Source organism: Herpailurus yagouaroundi, unplaced genomic scaffold (assembly GCF_014898765.1).
Source record: "Herpailurus yagouaroundi ecotype Mexico unplaced genomic scaffold, PumYag 100, whole genome shotgun sequence".
Classification (NCBI taxonomy): domain Eukaryota; kingdom Metazoa; phylum Chordata; class Mammalia; order Carnivora; family Felidae; genus Herpailurus; species Herpailurus yagouaroundi.
The window spans coordinates 24,230,233-24,245,885 of NW_024412391.1; the positions used below are offsets into that span (position 1 = coordinate 24,230,233).

Below are 15,653 nucleotides of genomic sequence, written 5' to 3' on the forward strand. Positions count from 1 at the left end.
TGTGACCCTTTCCAAACTATATAAAATGGCTTTTGGGGCGCCTGGGTGGCTCAGTTGGTTAAGCTTCCGACTCTCGGTTTCAGCTCAGGTCATGATCTCATGGTTCACCGTTCGTGGGTTTGCGCCCCACATCGGGCTGTGCTGATGGTGCAGATCCTGCTTGGGATTCTCTCTCTGTTCCTTCTCCACTTGTGCATGCTCTCTCTCTCTCTCAAAAGAAATAAATAAACCAAAAAGAAATTAATACTTCTCTGCTCCATGAGAAGGCTAGTGATCTAATGTATCAGTGGCAAATAATCATTTTAGATAGTTACTTCACTGCCCTGAAAAACAGCATCAGCCACTTTGGCTCCTGTGAGCAAGGGCTGTTGCATCAATACTCAGAGATGGCACAATGCTGTGATTTGGTATTTTCATTCTCTTTTAAAAAATGTTGTACCTTCCTTGTACCTGTTTATTCATACTTGCTTTATATAGATTTTCTATCATTTTATTTTTTGATTTTTAATTAAATTTTAATTTAATTTAATTTAATTTAATTTTTTTTTTTTTTTTTTTTGAGAAAGAGAGAGTGCCATTGGGGGAGTGCACAGAGAGAGGGAGACACAGAATTCTAAGCAGGCTCCAGGATCGAAGCTGTAAGCACAGAGCCCAACATGGGACTCCAACTCCCCAAACCAAGATCACGACCTGAGAAATGCTTAACTGACTGAGCCACCCAGGCGCCCTAATGTTTTGTCTATTTTAATTTGAGCTTTCTAATCCTTAGTGGGCCTGGTGTGGGAAACAAAGACAGAGGAAATGGCAGATAGAATTTAATTTCCTTATAACCTGCAGCCCATTGACAAATACTTGAGGCTGGCAGAGTAAAGTGTTTCTCCAGGAACTCCCTGCTGTCTTAATGTTAATGCTTTGCTAGAGGGAAAAACAACCCTAGCTTGACAATAGCTAGGCCTCCAGTATCCTGGGAGTCTTCTTTAGCATAGGAAAATCTCACTGGAAACTTCCTCTGGACTTTACTTCCCCCAACCCCATAGTATAAAACCAGTCTCTCCTCATGGTCCCAGGTAGCTCTTTCTGCCCACCAGACCTGTCCCGTGCTTTAATAAAATCACCCTTTTGCACTGAAGACATCTTCAAGAATTCTTTCTTGGCCATTGGCTCCAGACCCCCCACAATCACCCCAAAAAACCTCATCAGGTTAGATGAGAAAACTGAAGCACAGAGAGATTAAGTAACTTGTCCAAAGTCACATAGCTTGTAAATGGAGCAGGGATATGAAACTCAGAATTCTGGCTCTGCGGTTCATGGTCTTAACTATTATTCTATACTGTGTCATGCAAGGATACTTGTTAGAATTACACATAAACATAAGGGTGAGAGGGCTCTGATGAACTAGCTCAATGAAATTCTTTGAAAGGTATTTGAACTTCGGTGAATTTTCTCTGTGACAGCTATTTTGGTTTCCCACAGACTGTGTGTGCATGTGTGTGCATACATGCATTTTGTGTGTGTATTAAAAAGGTAAGATGGCCGAAGAAGTGATTTTATTAAACCCATGTTAAGTAGTATTAAATTATAAATATTGTAAGTTCATTTTTGGTGAAATTGATGAAGTTTAGCTAATCTTTTGCTGTTAATTTGCATTACATGATTTACCAGAAAAAGTTCTTGAAGCATGTCTAGGACTCGTTTTACATGATTTTGTATTTCTTGAACATAATGACTTATTGGAGTAAAGTTACTGATCAATGCCTTTGGAAATCTAAGAATTATGTATTGTTCATTCTTCTTCTCCAACATAATGCACAGATTCACAACTGATTCAGTAGTCTTGCTTCCCTTGATTTAGTTGAGTTCTTTGTGATATCTAGAGAAGAAAACAAGGAGGCAATTTTTAAAAAAAATGTTGTTTTGTTTATTTTTGAGAGAGAGAAACAACACGAGCAGGGGAGGGACAGAGAGAGAGAGAGAGAGAGAGAGGGAGGCACAGAATCCGAAGCAGGCTCCAGGTTCTGAGCTGTCAGCACAGAGCCTGATGTGGGGCTCGAACTCATGAACCATGAGATCATGACCCGAGCCGAAGTTGGACGCTTATCCAACTTATCCCCAAGGAGGAAATTTTCAATGTAATTATCAATTTCTTTTTATTCAAGTAGCTGCCTCAATAGGGTAAGCAGAATGAATCACTGCACAAACTCAGAACAAAAGTTTTGAAAAGTCAAATTCTTCTTGTTAGGAGATAATTTCCCATGGGTCTCTTGCATTTCTTCATGTCTTATATGCAGAAGCAATGGATGCCTTTGTTCTGGACTGTCTTTTCAAGGGCTTTTGCACAGAAACAGCCTTGAAGATAGAGATGGTGTCTCCCTTCCAAGAAAAGGGCAGGTTTATTTACTGTCCAGTATAATAAAGATGATATCTTTCTCCGATGCAAAGGACATTTATGCTTACTGCCCATTATGAAAGATTAGGGTTCCCTAAACTTCAGGTTTCTCTTTCATAATGCAGTCCACTGTGTGCAGGTATCATCTGGTTGTCTCCATGTTGCACTTGGATCTCGAGGAACTGGCACATACTCTGGCTGTTGCTATTGCTATGAGTAATAAAGTCCTTGGCCTCTGTCTTCTGCCAAAGTTCATGAAACTGTGGCAGGCAAATTTGTTCTCTTCCAAGTAGAGCAGAGACTCAGAATCTTCCAAGTCCTTGAAATTTATTATTATAAAATTCTTTCCTAGATTTTCACCTTCATTTAGAATCAGCTTCCCTTTGGAAGAGGGAATTATCATTTCTTTGTTGTGGATTCAATAGAGACTTGGCAGGTTCTCTCTGCTTTGTTCACTGGAGAAGTGACTTGGACAGTTGTTAGTTGCATTCTCCCTCCTTTCCTTTGCACCTCCTGCCCCCGCCATTATCTTTAGTCATAGTTTTTCTTTCCCTTTCTTCCCCTCTTCTCTTTTTCTTTCAAAATTCTCTTCTGTCTACCACAAGCACTCCTTAGCCTTTTATACTTAAAATTAAATACAAACAGAAACTTTGCTAATCCTTTTAAGTCAGGTGTCTTTAGCGTGTAGGGAAACCAAAGATACTTTTCAAACCCTTACTTGGGGCACCCAGGTGGGTCAGTTAGTTAAGCATCCAACTCTTGATTTTGGCTCAGATCAAGATCTCAAAATCGTGAGATTGAGGACTGTGTCGGGCTCCATCTTCCCCTCCCTGGTTTGCTCACGTATGCACTCTCTCTGTCTATAAATAAATCCAACTAAGACTCGATGCCATGCCAGGAACACCCCTTCCCCCATTTTGTATTTCTTCTCAGGCAGTGGACAGAAGTGTGTGATGGTAGGTGAAAGGGAATAGATTAATTTCCACCTATCAGCAAGTTTCAGCAGCAGACTGGGCAAACGTTCCTGATCCTTGGGGACAAGTCTGTGACCAAATGAGCTGCCGGAGTCCAGCTCCAGCAGGTCCAGGGGTTCCCGAAGGATGAACGGTGTCGGCGAAAAAGTGAAAATAAAACAAAACAAAAATAAAAATGGACACGGACAACAGCAGTGTGTTGAACTGGCTGATTTATTGCAGTAAACGTGGCATTATATATGCTAGTGATTTCCTTGTAACATATGTCATCTATGTTTTTCTAACATTATCTAATTTTGAAAACGTTCCTTTGTCTAATTACCCCATAAGGAATAACATGATTGTTTTGCCATAACGTTCCCTCCTGCCCTTTGCTTATTGATTAATTTCTTTTATTGTTTTTATTATGTATCTATGTTTATCTATAATTTATAAAGCATTTGCTTTGCTGTTCTCACGAAAGGTAATTTATCTCTCAACACCTCAAGTGGAACAGTTTCAGGGACATGACCTCTTAGTTGTTTCCCTGAACCATTTGTGGTTTTGAAGAACAAAAGTGTTCGCCTGTGTCCGAGGTGCCAGGAAGGGGGCCAAGAGGGCCTTAGAAACCCACGCCTTATACATTCTCAGAGAGACAATGCACCTAGGAACCAATGAACCATTCTGTACTTTAACCGACTAGGTTCAATCATCATCTGGAATGCCTCCTGGGGGCCAAGTGGGCCCAGGGGTCAGAGTGACCTATGTCCATAGATACACTCCTTAGTTACCGGAGTGGGGCTTTCGGATCCATATGTCTCTCCTTCGTTGGCCGCCTTTGCTGGCACCTGCATGAGGCCATCCTTCCTGTAAGTAGAGGAGCCTCCATAGGGAATGGCAAGGGCTAAACGTAAGGCCGCACAATTTCTTGCGGAACCTTATCTTCTTCCCTAATGGTTCTTTTCCCAGGGGGCCTGCCGAGGGCAATTCCCCAACAGACAATACCCCAGGTACTTTTAAGGCCGAATTACCTAAAAGCGGGAGGACAAGAAGCTTCACTGTCGGCGGGCCACCCTGCAGTCACCAGTCAGTCCACAGCCTGGGCTCTGCCACTCAGGCTGGGTAGCTGGGCTTCCACCAATGAGCTATAACCTAACAGTGAATACCAACAATAATAAGGAAACATTGTTGCAAAATCTGGATCAGTCTATATCAGCGGTCAGCAGTCTATGGCCTGTGCCCCAAATGTGGCCTACTGCTTTTTTGGTTCATGAGGTTTCACTGGAAGGCAGCCAGCCATATGCATTCATTTCCATATTGTCTATGGTGGCTTGCTTGTTACAGTGGCAGAGATGAGTGATTGCAATAGAGACCATATGGCCGGCAAAGATTTGCTTCAAGATTTACTATCTGACCCTTTACAAACAAAGACACAAACAAAAGGTTACCAACCCTGCTCTAGTTGTGTTTTGTGCTGGTGATTCTCAATGTCAGGTGGTGAGGAAGACAGAAAAAGGAGTAAGCTCATCAGAATCACCTGGGCAGGCTTTTCAAAAAGTGCTCCTCTCCATCTCCCCTCCAGTTTCTCATAGGTGTTCCCTGCTGAGAGTCACTGTGTTAAACTGTTAAGATTCCAGTTGTTTGGTTCCATTAACTGGCACAGATTGTTTGTTTTCACTATTTGACCCTTCGTGACATACCCAAAGTAATACTGACTGTGTTATTTCTTTTACAGGGTTGTGGGAAGAAAATGTATTCCTTTTTGAGGGGAACCAAACAACTGCAGGTGCTAAGGTTTCTGGGGATCTCCATTGGAGTGACACAGATCCTGGCCATGATTCTCACCATTACTCTGCTCTGGGCTCTCTACTATGATCGAAGGGAGCCTGGGACAGACCAAATGATGTCCCTGAAGAATGACACGACTCAGCACCTGTCATGTCACTCAGTAGAACTGTTGAAACCAAGCCTGTCGAGGATCTTTGAACACACATCTATGGCAAACAGCTTTACTACACACTTCGAGATGGAGGAATTATAGAGGATGTCAAAGAAGGAAACTACAAATTTATTTTATTGGACTCGTGCATTCTTGAGCACACACTTATCTGTTTCAGAAATGTGTCGAAATAAGAATGTTGCCATAAGGAATGCCGGAGCATATAATTTTCTACCCTTTAAAGTGAAGAGGGAAAAATGCCATTTTGTAAGTCACCACCTGGACAACGGTTGATGCCCTTTATAATGCTGAGGACAGATCCAATACCCACTTTATAGCCTGTGTAAGATTTTTACTGAACACAGTTATTCTTTGAGGCTCATGCTTTGGCTTAGTTTGACCAGCATTTCTGCATCCATGTAAACAAGCCATGCTCTGGTGGCATTGGAGCCACAGTAAAGTTTGATTTACTTTCATAAGCTTGCTAGTATTTCAAGTACCAATGAACGGCTAACACAGGAAGTTAGGCAGTATTAATGAATTGTATTACTTGGTGACATAGTTTTTGGAGAGTGGGTTGATTATACATAAGAAAACTTTGAAGATTGGTGACTATCTAAATGTGATTTTTTTTCTGATTACTAAAATTTTCTTGTTACTTAACAAGAGCAAATTAACACATTGTCTTAAACTGATCAGGGATCTATGTGTATATAAGAGTCTGTGGTAAGTCTGTATAATTCAGTAGATTTCAGTTCTTATAATGTTAAGAATAACAGTTGTGAGTGGAAAGGATAAATTTGTCCTGTATAGCACCATTATTGTTAACCTTTCCTGTAATAGAGCTTTAAAAATCCGTCTTGGGCTTATATTACGTACATAACTGTTAATTTAAACACTTAACCACTAATTTTGAAAGATTGCCAGTGTGATGCATAGGAATCATTTTAAGTCAGAATGTCGTCTGGTCTCTAGGAAATATTCCAAGGAAGTTTGCACATAACGGTAGTTCATTTAGCAAAATCTTGGATGCTGCCTTTCTCCCAAACTAAGGCTCTTTTTGACACTCAACACTTTTTAAAGCCTTTGTCTTCTCCAAACAATAGGCAATAGTCCACAAGTTTGAATACAGCTCCATAGAGAATACTGTCCCTTCTCTCCAGCAAAATGCCAAGAGAATCATTAAAATAAGTGACAATTTAGAGATTTTCTTCACTTTATTTCACTGATTAAGATACTGTGGTGAATTACACAGATTATTAAATTTTTTAGAAGAGTAAAATATATTTATTTGAAATGGGGAGAGTGCATTTTACTGTATTTTGTGTATAACGTTTATTAGAAAATGAAAAGAAAATTAAAATGTGTCAATAAATATTTTCTAGAGAGTAATAATTTGTCTGTGTCTAATTTTTATACACGATGAACACTTTTACCTCTCACGATGATTGGCAAGGGGAGAGAAATATAAGAAGAAATGATTAAGTAAAGTAACAATAATGATTGCCAAACTCTGGAACTAATCTATAAGAGGATGTATCCTCAGTGAGAAAAGACAAAAAGATGCCCACTTACTTTTCAGGTTCGTTTTTGAGCTAAATGATAAATAATGTAGTTGTTTGCTAGAACATAAAAATATGCACATTCATGCTGATTCATCTTCTCAATGTTTTCACATCCCAGTTAATTCAAGTAACTTTTAGAAGCAAATGAGTCTAAGAAATGCAACATTTGAAATTAACTGCCAGATTTTATCTCTCCCATAGATTCAAATAAAAACTGAGTAAATTCCTTGCTCAGTCAGAACCAAAAGTGTCCTTTTTTATAATTTCCTCAACATCCAGCTCCCCATAACTTCACCTAAAATGCCCATGGAATCGAGACAGCTATGACTATTATTTGAATTATTTGGATAATGGTCAAATTATCTAAATGGCTGCTTTTTGGTTGATGTGTCTCAGTCACAGGAAGAGTAAGTACATATTGTGTTGACCTCAGTTGAAAATCTGCAAATTTTAAATAAAAGCCAATTTCCACATTTTTAGACTTTAGATTTTTTGATATATTACCTGACTTAGTACTCCAGAGGAGTCAACATAAATTTAGACAGACATCTTATATATACTACACTTGCTTAATGGGAACAAATGACATTTATAGCCGTGGTCTACACGGGCCTCTTACGGTGGCAGTGCACCTGGAAAAATAAAACTGCAAGAGACTTTAAAAAGTGTACTTAATATGGTAGAGCTGAGGGAGTTCACTGTTTGCGTATACTGCAAAAAAAAAGAAAGAAAGAAAAAATTGCTATTTCTTTGGAAGTTTTTAAAAGGTTTTCTTTTATTAAAAAAATCACCACTTTTGGTGAAAATTTAAGATTATTTTCAGCCTAGTTAATAGTCCATTCAAAGTGCCCTGGAGATTCAGAAATGACAGTAGGAGATAGAGTCTGTCCTCAAGCACTGTAAAATGTGGTGGAGAGACCCTGTGCCAGCCACAGATAAAACTCTTAGGAGAACATGCAGTGAGTGGGTTCATGCTGAGGAATGAGAGACTAAGGAGAGTGGAATTGAGGCAGCTACACCAAAAAAAGGCCTTCAAGCTGAGTCAGGAAGGAAAGTAGAGTTTAGCTCACTCATGGAGAACATTCCGTGACTCTGAAGTTAATAAGTATGTATTATTTTGGGGGCAGAGCATGTCCTTTGATGTGGTTAGAGCACAGGATGCTTGAAGAGATACCATGAGAAAGGAAATGAGTGAAATTTAGGTTTTGAAATTCATTTTGTAAGCTAAATGGGAAGTCATTGAAGTACTCTCAGGATTTGCCTCTCAGAAACTTAACTGGATTAGCCAGTGAGCAGTGAGACAGGTATAGTTACTACACATCCCTGTGGGCGGCCATTCTTTACCTCGTGTACCTACCAGGTGTCCAGAGTTCTAGAACACCGGAGACTCTGACTCTGGAGGGGGGCTGGGTAGATTGCTGTTGCTGTGGTCCTGGAGAGGGAAGGACCCTCACTAGGGCAATGGAAGTAAATAATAATAATAATAACAAATAAGGAAAGCATAAAACAGATTACAACAGGGTGAATCCACAAAAATGGGCAGCAAATTGAGTGTGGGTTGAGAAGCAAAAGACCTGAAATGTCTACAGTTTGTAGCTAGTAAATTGGCAATGGCATTAGCCTAGATAGAAGACTGGAGGGGGAGCCGGTGTGTGGGAGGGTAATCAATTTGGTTTGGGACATACCAAGTGGGCCAGGCCTGAAGGACGTGCAGACGGAGATGTCTACAGACAGCTGTAAACTCCAGTCTGGAGCTCAGAGAGTTCACTGGGAGCCTGAGAATTTTTATGCATTGCTTTCCCATCTCAGGAGGCCTGACAGAAAATGGGCTGAGAACCAAATCTAATATGAGGAGAATCTTAAGTAGGATGCTACAAGAGCTTCCTTTTGTCTGAACTCCCACTCCTGTGGATGAGTCAAGCGAGGTAAAGAGAGGAGAAACGAATAAACCACTGAATCTTCTGTGGCAAAAGGAGCCACCCCTTTTAAAACAATACTGCCAAGCGCTATGTTGCTCATCCAACCCCACTTCCTGTTATCATCCTGTGATTTACAAGCGGATTCCTCTTTCCTATTAACCGAATTATTTCCTCGCCTCCACGCACCTCCTAGAAACATGTTGGGGAGAGTCTCTCGTGCCATTTGATAGTCATTTATTTTCTCTTAGAATGTTACTGCAATCACTCATCTCGTGCATTTGTGGGTGCCCATGAGGTGCCAGGCCACAGGGTGCCAGGTGTATTACACATATTTTCTCTGCTTTCTACAACCGTTTTGCAATCCATAGGCATCATGATCCCTGTGATACAAATGAATGAGAGAGACCCGGAGATATTGAAGAAATACATCTAACTAGGTAAAGTGGCAGTGCTCTACCCTCCCTGCCTCACCACTTTGTGACACGGTGTCTTCATCAGCCTGTGGTGAAGTGCAGCTGTTGCCTTACGCAGAAAAGCCAAGTCCTCCTCCATGGCCATCAGTATCTCTAGGCCCAACTTGCCTCCAAATTCTGTTACTTCTTCCTTCAAAATGAGCCTCTTTTCTGATTTCATTCGTCCTACGATTTCCCAGAACAAGTTCAAATCATCTAAAACTTCGATTGAAGCGTTACATTTCTCTCTTCTCTCTTCTCCCATCTCTGGTCTCCTTCCACTGATACACATATACACATATACACAGCCAAATTAATTTCTTTAATCAACTTTATTGAGGTGATAAACTATATATATTTGTATTAGTTTTGACAAATCTATAGACTCATGTAACTACAACCACAATCAAGATACAGAACGTTTCATCATCTCAAAAAGTTCCACTACATGCCTTTGCTGTAAATCCCTTACAATCCCCACTCCTAGCCCCAGGTGACACTGTTTATGTCACTCATTTTTTATAAAACACAATTCCTGTCATGTCATTTCTTCGTTCAAACCCTCCCAGGAGTTCTTGGCTTTGATTAAGACAGAGGTGTCCAGCTCATCTGTGTATATGGCAATTATGTGGCACGTTGGGATAAATGAAGCCAGAGGGGACTGGCCATCCTAGGTTTGCCCTAATAAGTGAGAGCTACAGGAAAGTGATAGCTCAGCACCCAGGTCTGGCTGCAGTCCAGTGCTTTAAACAAAATGGAAGTGATTTGATATTTCATAAAATGTACCTGTGTGAGTAGCCCAAGGTACAGCTGCCTGAAAGAGTCAGGGACTCAAGCCCTTTTCTCCTGCCGCTCTGCTGCGTTAAGGCATTTCCCACGCTCACATGGCCCCAGATAGCAAACTCTACTCTCATATATATGGCAGCAGGCGGGAGAAAGTGGAAAGTGGATGGGAGGAGACGTGCTTCTTCCCTTTCAGGGCATACCCAGAAACACACATAGCTTCCATTCACGTCTCACAGCTATAAGGGGGCTGGGGGAACGGTCTTTATTCCAGGCACCCATGTATCCAGTTGAACCAGGAAGTTCTATGACCATAGAAGGAGGGGAAACTGGTATAGGTGTCACTTAGCAATCTCTGCCACATTCCTCAGTACTTGCAGAATAAGATCTTCCGCATGAATTTATTTTTCCAAACCTGTCCCCTTGCACTTTCCCACAGGTCAATACACGCCAGCCACACAGGCCAACCATGGTCGACTAGTTGCCGCTAACATTGTGGGATATATCTGAGGCCTCCTTGATTTTGCTCACATCAGGGTGTTCCTCTAACATACCTTCATGTCCACCAGCTCACCCTGCACTCGGCCTTTAAGTCCCAGCTCAGCAGCTACTTCCTATGTGCAGCTTCCCCTGACAACTCCAGCCCACAGAAAAGCTTCCCTCTGTGAGCTCAGCATTTGTTGCCATGATATCTAGTTTGATCCTTGTATTTTCTGTTTTATAACACTAGTTTTCTTTTTTTTTTAATTTTTTAACATTTATTTTTATTTTTGAGACAGAGAGAGACAGAGCATGAATGGGGGAGGGTCAGAGAGAGGGAGACACAGAATCTGAAACAGGCTCCAGGCTCTGAGCTGTCAGCACAGAGCCCGACGCGGGGCTCGAACCCACGGACCGTGAGATCATGACCTGAGCCGAAGTCGGACACTTAACCAACTGAGCCACCCAGGCGCCCCAACACTATTTTTCATTTATATTATTATTTTCTCTTTGTATGTCTGGTGTCTCTTGAGAACAAATATGCTCTTTTGTATCCCACTCAACACTGCCTAGGGCTGGGTAGTGTTTCTTAGGTATCAGTGCATATCTCTTCACTATGTGTATGAATTAATACATGCATGAATTATGAGTTAGTTTAATGAATCAAAAGCTATTATCCAAAATGATTTCAAGAAGGAGAAAGTACTCTAAAGGAGGCCATCTGTTCTTGACTGGGGTTGAGGACACGGGGTTCTCATGGGCTAAGTACTCATGTACTTAGCTGTAAGTGGATGTAGATTAGATCTGTAGAATGCGGTTAGAGCTCAGTCAAAGTCTTATGAATGTCTGAGTGAACTATCAAGTTGTACTTGTGGTCTAATACAATAATAGAGTCTCACATTTATAAAATGCTTTTATGCCTACCCCCAAACCCTTTAACTTTTGAATCTACACTTGTTAAACTAGAAGTGTACACAGTAAAATCTGAGCTCACATACATCACTGAGAAAAATCTCTGGAGAATTAAAGATTGTAGCAGATCACCACTAATTTTGCAATTTTCATGCAATTCTAGAAAGCAACTTAAAAAAATGTGTGGTGGGGGCACCTGGGTAGCTCAATTGGTTAAGCGTCTGACTCTTGATTTTTGGCTCAGATCATGATCTCACAGTTCCTAAGATTGAGCCCAGAGTCGGGCTCTACACTAACAGTGCCTGCTTGGGATTCTTTCTCTTTCTCTTTCTTCTCTTTCTCTTTCTCTCTCTCTCTCTCTCTCTCTCTCTCTCTCTGCCCCTCCCTTGCTTGTGCATGAGTGCACCTTCTCTACCTCTCTCTCAAAATAAATAAACATTTAAATAATATGTGGTATCCAAAAGTTCTGTGCTGAGTGCCTCAAATACAGTTTTCTATTTACTCTTCTCATAATACCAATGATGTAGGTTTTATAATAAAGAAAAAGGTACCTATGGATCAGAGATCTTAAGGAGCATACCCCAAATTACACAGTAAGTAAGTGTGATTTTAACCAGGCTTGTCTAAATTCAACTTAACTACTTTACAAGAGAGCTAGTATATTAACAGATTTCCTAGATTATTCTTAATTTCTTGGTCATGACATATTATTTTAATATATTGCTGAATTTTGCTAATTAATGTTTCTTTAGGAATTTTTTATATATTCACAAGTTATATTCATGTATTTTGTTGTTAACTCATTTATCTTTGATAGATATTATATCAAGGACAAGCTAGAGCCTTATAAATGTATTTATTTTAAATTTCATTTTAGTCTAAGAATTTGGAAGGTATAAATACTGTATTTAATTTATGAGATAAAATTTTGTTTAATATAGCTATTATCAACATTAAGAATGCAAAATGAGACTTCCACTTCCAGCCAAGATGGGATAATGGGGATCAAATGTATCCTTATGTCTGAAATATAACAATAAGAAAAAAATGTCTGAAACAATGATTTTTGTTTAGGACACTGGATATTAGGCAGTAAAGACCATGATGTGTAAGAGGCTGGTAACAAATGAGGTGAGTCCAGTGGTTTCTCCAACTTCCTTAAGAGAGCTTCCAGTATGTGGTGAAGGAGGGAGAATCTAAATAGAGCCTGGATTTCATTTTTAGAGGAGATTAAGCTCAGAATACAAGGAGACCAAGGCAGTTGAGTTTGAGAGTGATGGAGAAAAGAAATGCATGGATCAAGAGCTCAACAGATATGTAGAATGGGTATTCAGAAGAGTATTGATCAACACATTCAAAAGGACTAGAGCAAATGGTACCTAGTGTCCCTAGAGGGCTGGCAATAGTGCTATTCTCTCCAGCCAGACCAGAAAATCCATAATTCATAGGGTGGTGAGTGGAGTACAGAAAGTCCCACCTCAGTAGTGAGAAATAATTAATCTTTGAATAAATAGGGCTCTACTGGCACCAAACAAATCATAAAAGTAAGACCATAGATTATTATACTTCTTCCATGTAATATAACTGAATCCAGTACAAAACTGAAGAGTATTTAATAATATAAAGAAATAACCAACCCCCAACAAGGGAAAATTTACAATGTTTGACAACCAATCAAAGATTACCAGTTATGCTAAAAAGCAAGAAAACATGACCCATAATGAGGAAAACATCAGTTGAAATAGATCCAGAACTGGCACAGATACATTAGCAGACAAAGAATTAAAAGAGCAATTACCTTGGTATTCATGTGTTAGAAAAATTAAATGGAGATAGGGAAGAAATTTTGAAAACAATCAAATTAAAATTTGAGAGATAAAAACTTCAAAGCATGACATGAAAAATATGCTGCTTATAACTAACAGCAAGTAAGCCATTGTGGAAGAAAAGATTAACAAGTTTCAAGACATAGCAATATCAATTATACAAAAGAAACCTGAAACAGAAAAATAAATTAGAACCAGTGAAAAATACATCACTGAACTGTGACAATGTCAAGTGGTCTAATACACATGTAATTAGAGTCCTCAAGCAAGAGCAGCAAAAGAAAGATTTGAATAAGTAATGTTAGAAAATTTTCCAAGCTTGATTTTCAAAAGTCCAGGAATATAAAAGGACCCCAACCACAAAAAACTTGAAGAAAATGACACCAAGTCACAGTATAATCACTTTAGTTAAAACCAGCAATATATAGGAAATCTTTAAAGCAGCCAGAGGGGGTAGGGGGGAAAGTCATGTTATACAGACAAGCATCAAGATAACCACTGGAAATGGTTACTGGAAAAAGTAATGCATGCAAGATGACAGTGGGATAATATCTTGAACTGAAAGGAAAAAAATTGTCAAATTAGAATTTTCTACCCAGTGAAAATATCTTTTCAGTGAAGGTAACATGAAGACTTTTCAAACATACAAAAGCTGAAAAGCACTCCTTGCCAGCAGACTACACTACAGGAAATGTTAAAGGAAAATGGAGGGTCTGCTAGGTGGTTAAATATATAAGGCTTTTTTTCCCCCTCATCATATAAGGCAGGGAAAAGAAATAAAAGGCATCCAGTCTGTCTGCCTGTCTTTTTTTTGCAGAAAATCCAGTAGAATTTACAAAAGTACTACTAGAACTAGTAAGTGATTTTAGTAAAAATGAAAAATACAAAGTCAGTATGAAAAAACAAATCGTTTTCTAGCAAAGAGCAATCAGAAATTGAAATTACACAGCACCATTTACAATTACATTAAAAATACTAAATACTGAAGGATGTATCCAAGGGGAAAAAAGATGTGCAAGACCTAAACATTGAAAATTATAAAATATGGCTGAGAGAGATTAAAGAATACCTAAGTAAATGAAGACTTACAGCATGTTCATGGATCAGAATACTTAATATTGTTAAGATGATAATTCGCCCCAAATTGATCTTCGGGTTCAAATTCCAATCAAAATCCCAGCAGAAGTTTTTGTTGAAATTGGCAAGCTAATTCTAAAATTCATATGAAAATGCAAAAAACCTCTGGAAGTTTTAAAAAGCTGAAAAATAAGAACAAAGTCAGAGGGCTAACAATACTACTGGGTTTTAAGACTGTGTGGTACTGATTCAATAGAACAGAGAGTCCAGAAATAAACCTACATATATGGACAACTGATTTCTGACAAAGATGCAAAGACAATGCAGTGGTAAAAGTATAGTCGTTTCATCAAATAGTACTGGAACAATAAGATATCTATATGCAAAACCAAAAAAACAAAACAAAATAAAACCCCAAAACTTGTTCTATATTTTGCACCATTAAATAAATGGTACAAGACAATTACATGAAGATAAAATGGTGTAATCCAAAGTGAATCACAGGCCTAAATGTGGAACTAAAATAAACTTCTAGAAAAAAAAAAAAGAAAATCTTGGTTGCGTGGGTGGCTCAGTTGGTTAAGCATCCGACTTCAGTTCAGGTCATGATCTCATGGTTGGTGAGTTTGAGCCTCGTGTAGGGCTCTGTGCTGACGGCTCAGAGCCTGAAACCTGCTTCGGATTCTGTGTCTTCCTCACTCTATGTCCCTCCCCTGCTCGTGCTCTGTCTCTCTCTGTCTCTCAAAAATAAGTAAACGGTGAAAAAAAAAACAAACCAGAAAATCTTTACAACCTCAGATTAAACAAAGATTTCTTAGATTTGATAGCAAAACATAATCTTCAAAATAATAAATTAATAAATTGGATTTGATCAAAATTAAAAACACAGCTCATTGAAAGACACCATTAACAGAATAAAAAGACAAAGAACTGACTGGGAGAAAATATTTACAAAACATATATATGATAAAGATCTTGTATCCTGAATATATAAAAACTCTGAAAACTCAGTCATATGAAAACAAACTCCATTTAAAATGGGTAAAATATTCGAACATTCACTTCACAAAGAACATTTGCAGATGGAGAATAAGCATATGAAAAAAATACTAAATCACATTATTCATTAGGAAACTGTTAGTTAAAACCACAATGTATCACTTGTGAGAAAGGCTAAAATGAAAAGTTTGACAATACTAAGTGTTGTTGAAGATGTGGAGGAACTAGATCTCTCACACATTGAAGGTACAAATGTAAAATGGCAGAATCACAATAGAAAACAGTTTGACATGGGGCGCCTGAGTGGCTCAGTCAGTTGAGCTCCTGACTCTTGCTTTTGGCTCAGGCCATGATTCCAGGGT

The 15,653-nt window shown here is 39.1% G+C and overlaps 1 protein-coding gene across 3 annotated transcripts in view; it reads left to right on the top strand.

The window, feature by feature from the left end:
• The window catches only part of TSPAN12 (tetraspanin 12), a 66,015-nt gene extending 59,535 nt beyond the window's left edge, over positions 1 to 6,480 (top strand). For all 3 annotated transcript variants that reach the window (XM_040472143.1, XM_040472144.1, XM_040472145.1), the window contains one exon: positions 5,075 to 6,480. In XM_040472143.1, the coding sequence (XP_040328077.1) occupies positions 5,075 to 5,380 (306 nt within the window). In that variant the 3' untranslated portion in view covers positions 5,381 to 6,480. The remainder of the gene's footprint in view (positions 1 to 5,074) is intronic.
• Positions 6,481 to 15,653: the final 9,173 nt, after the last annotated feature.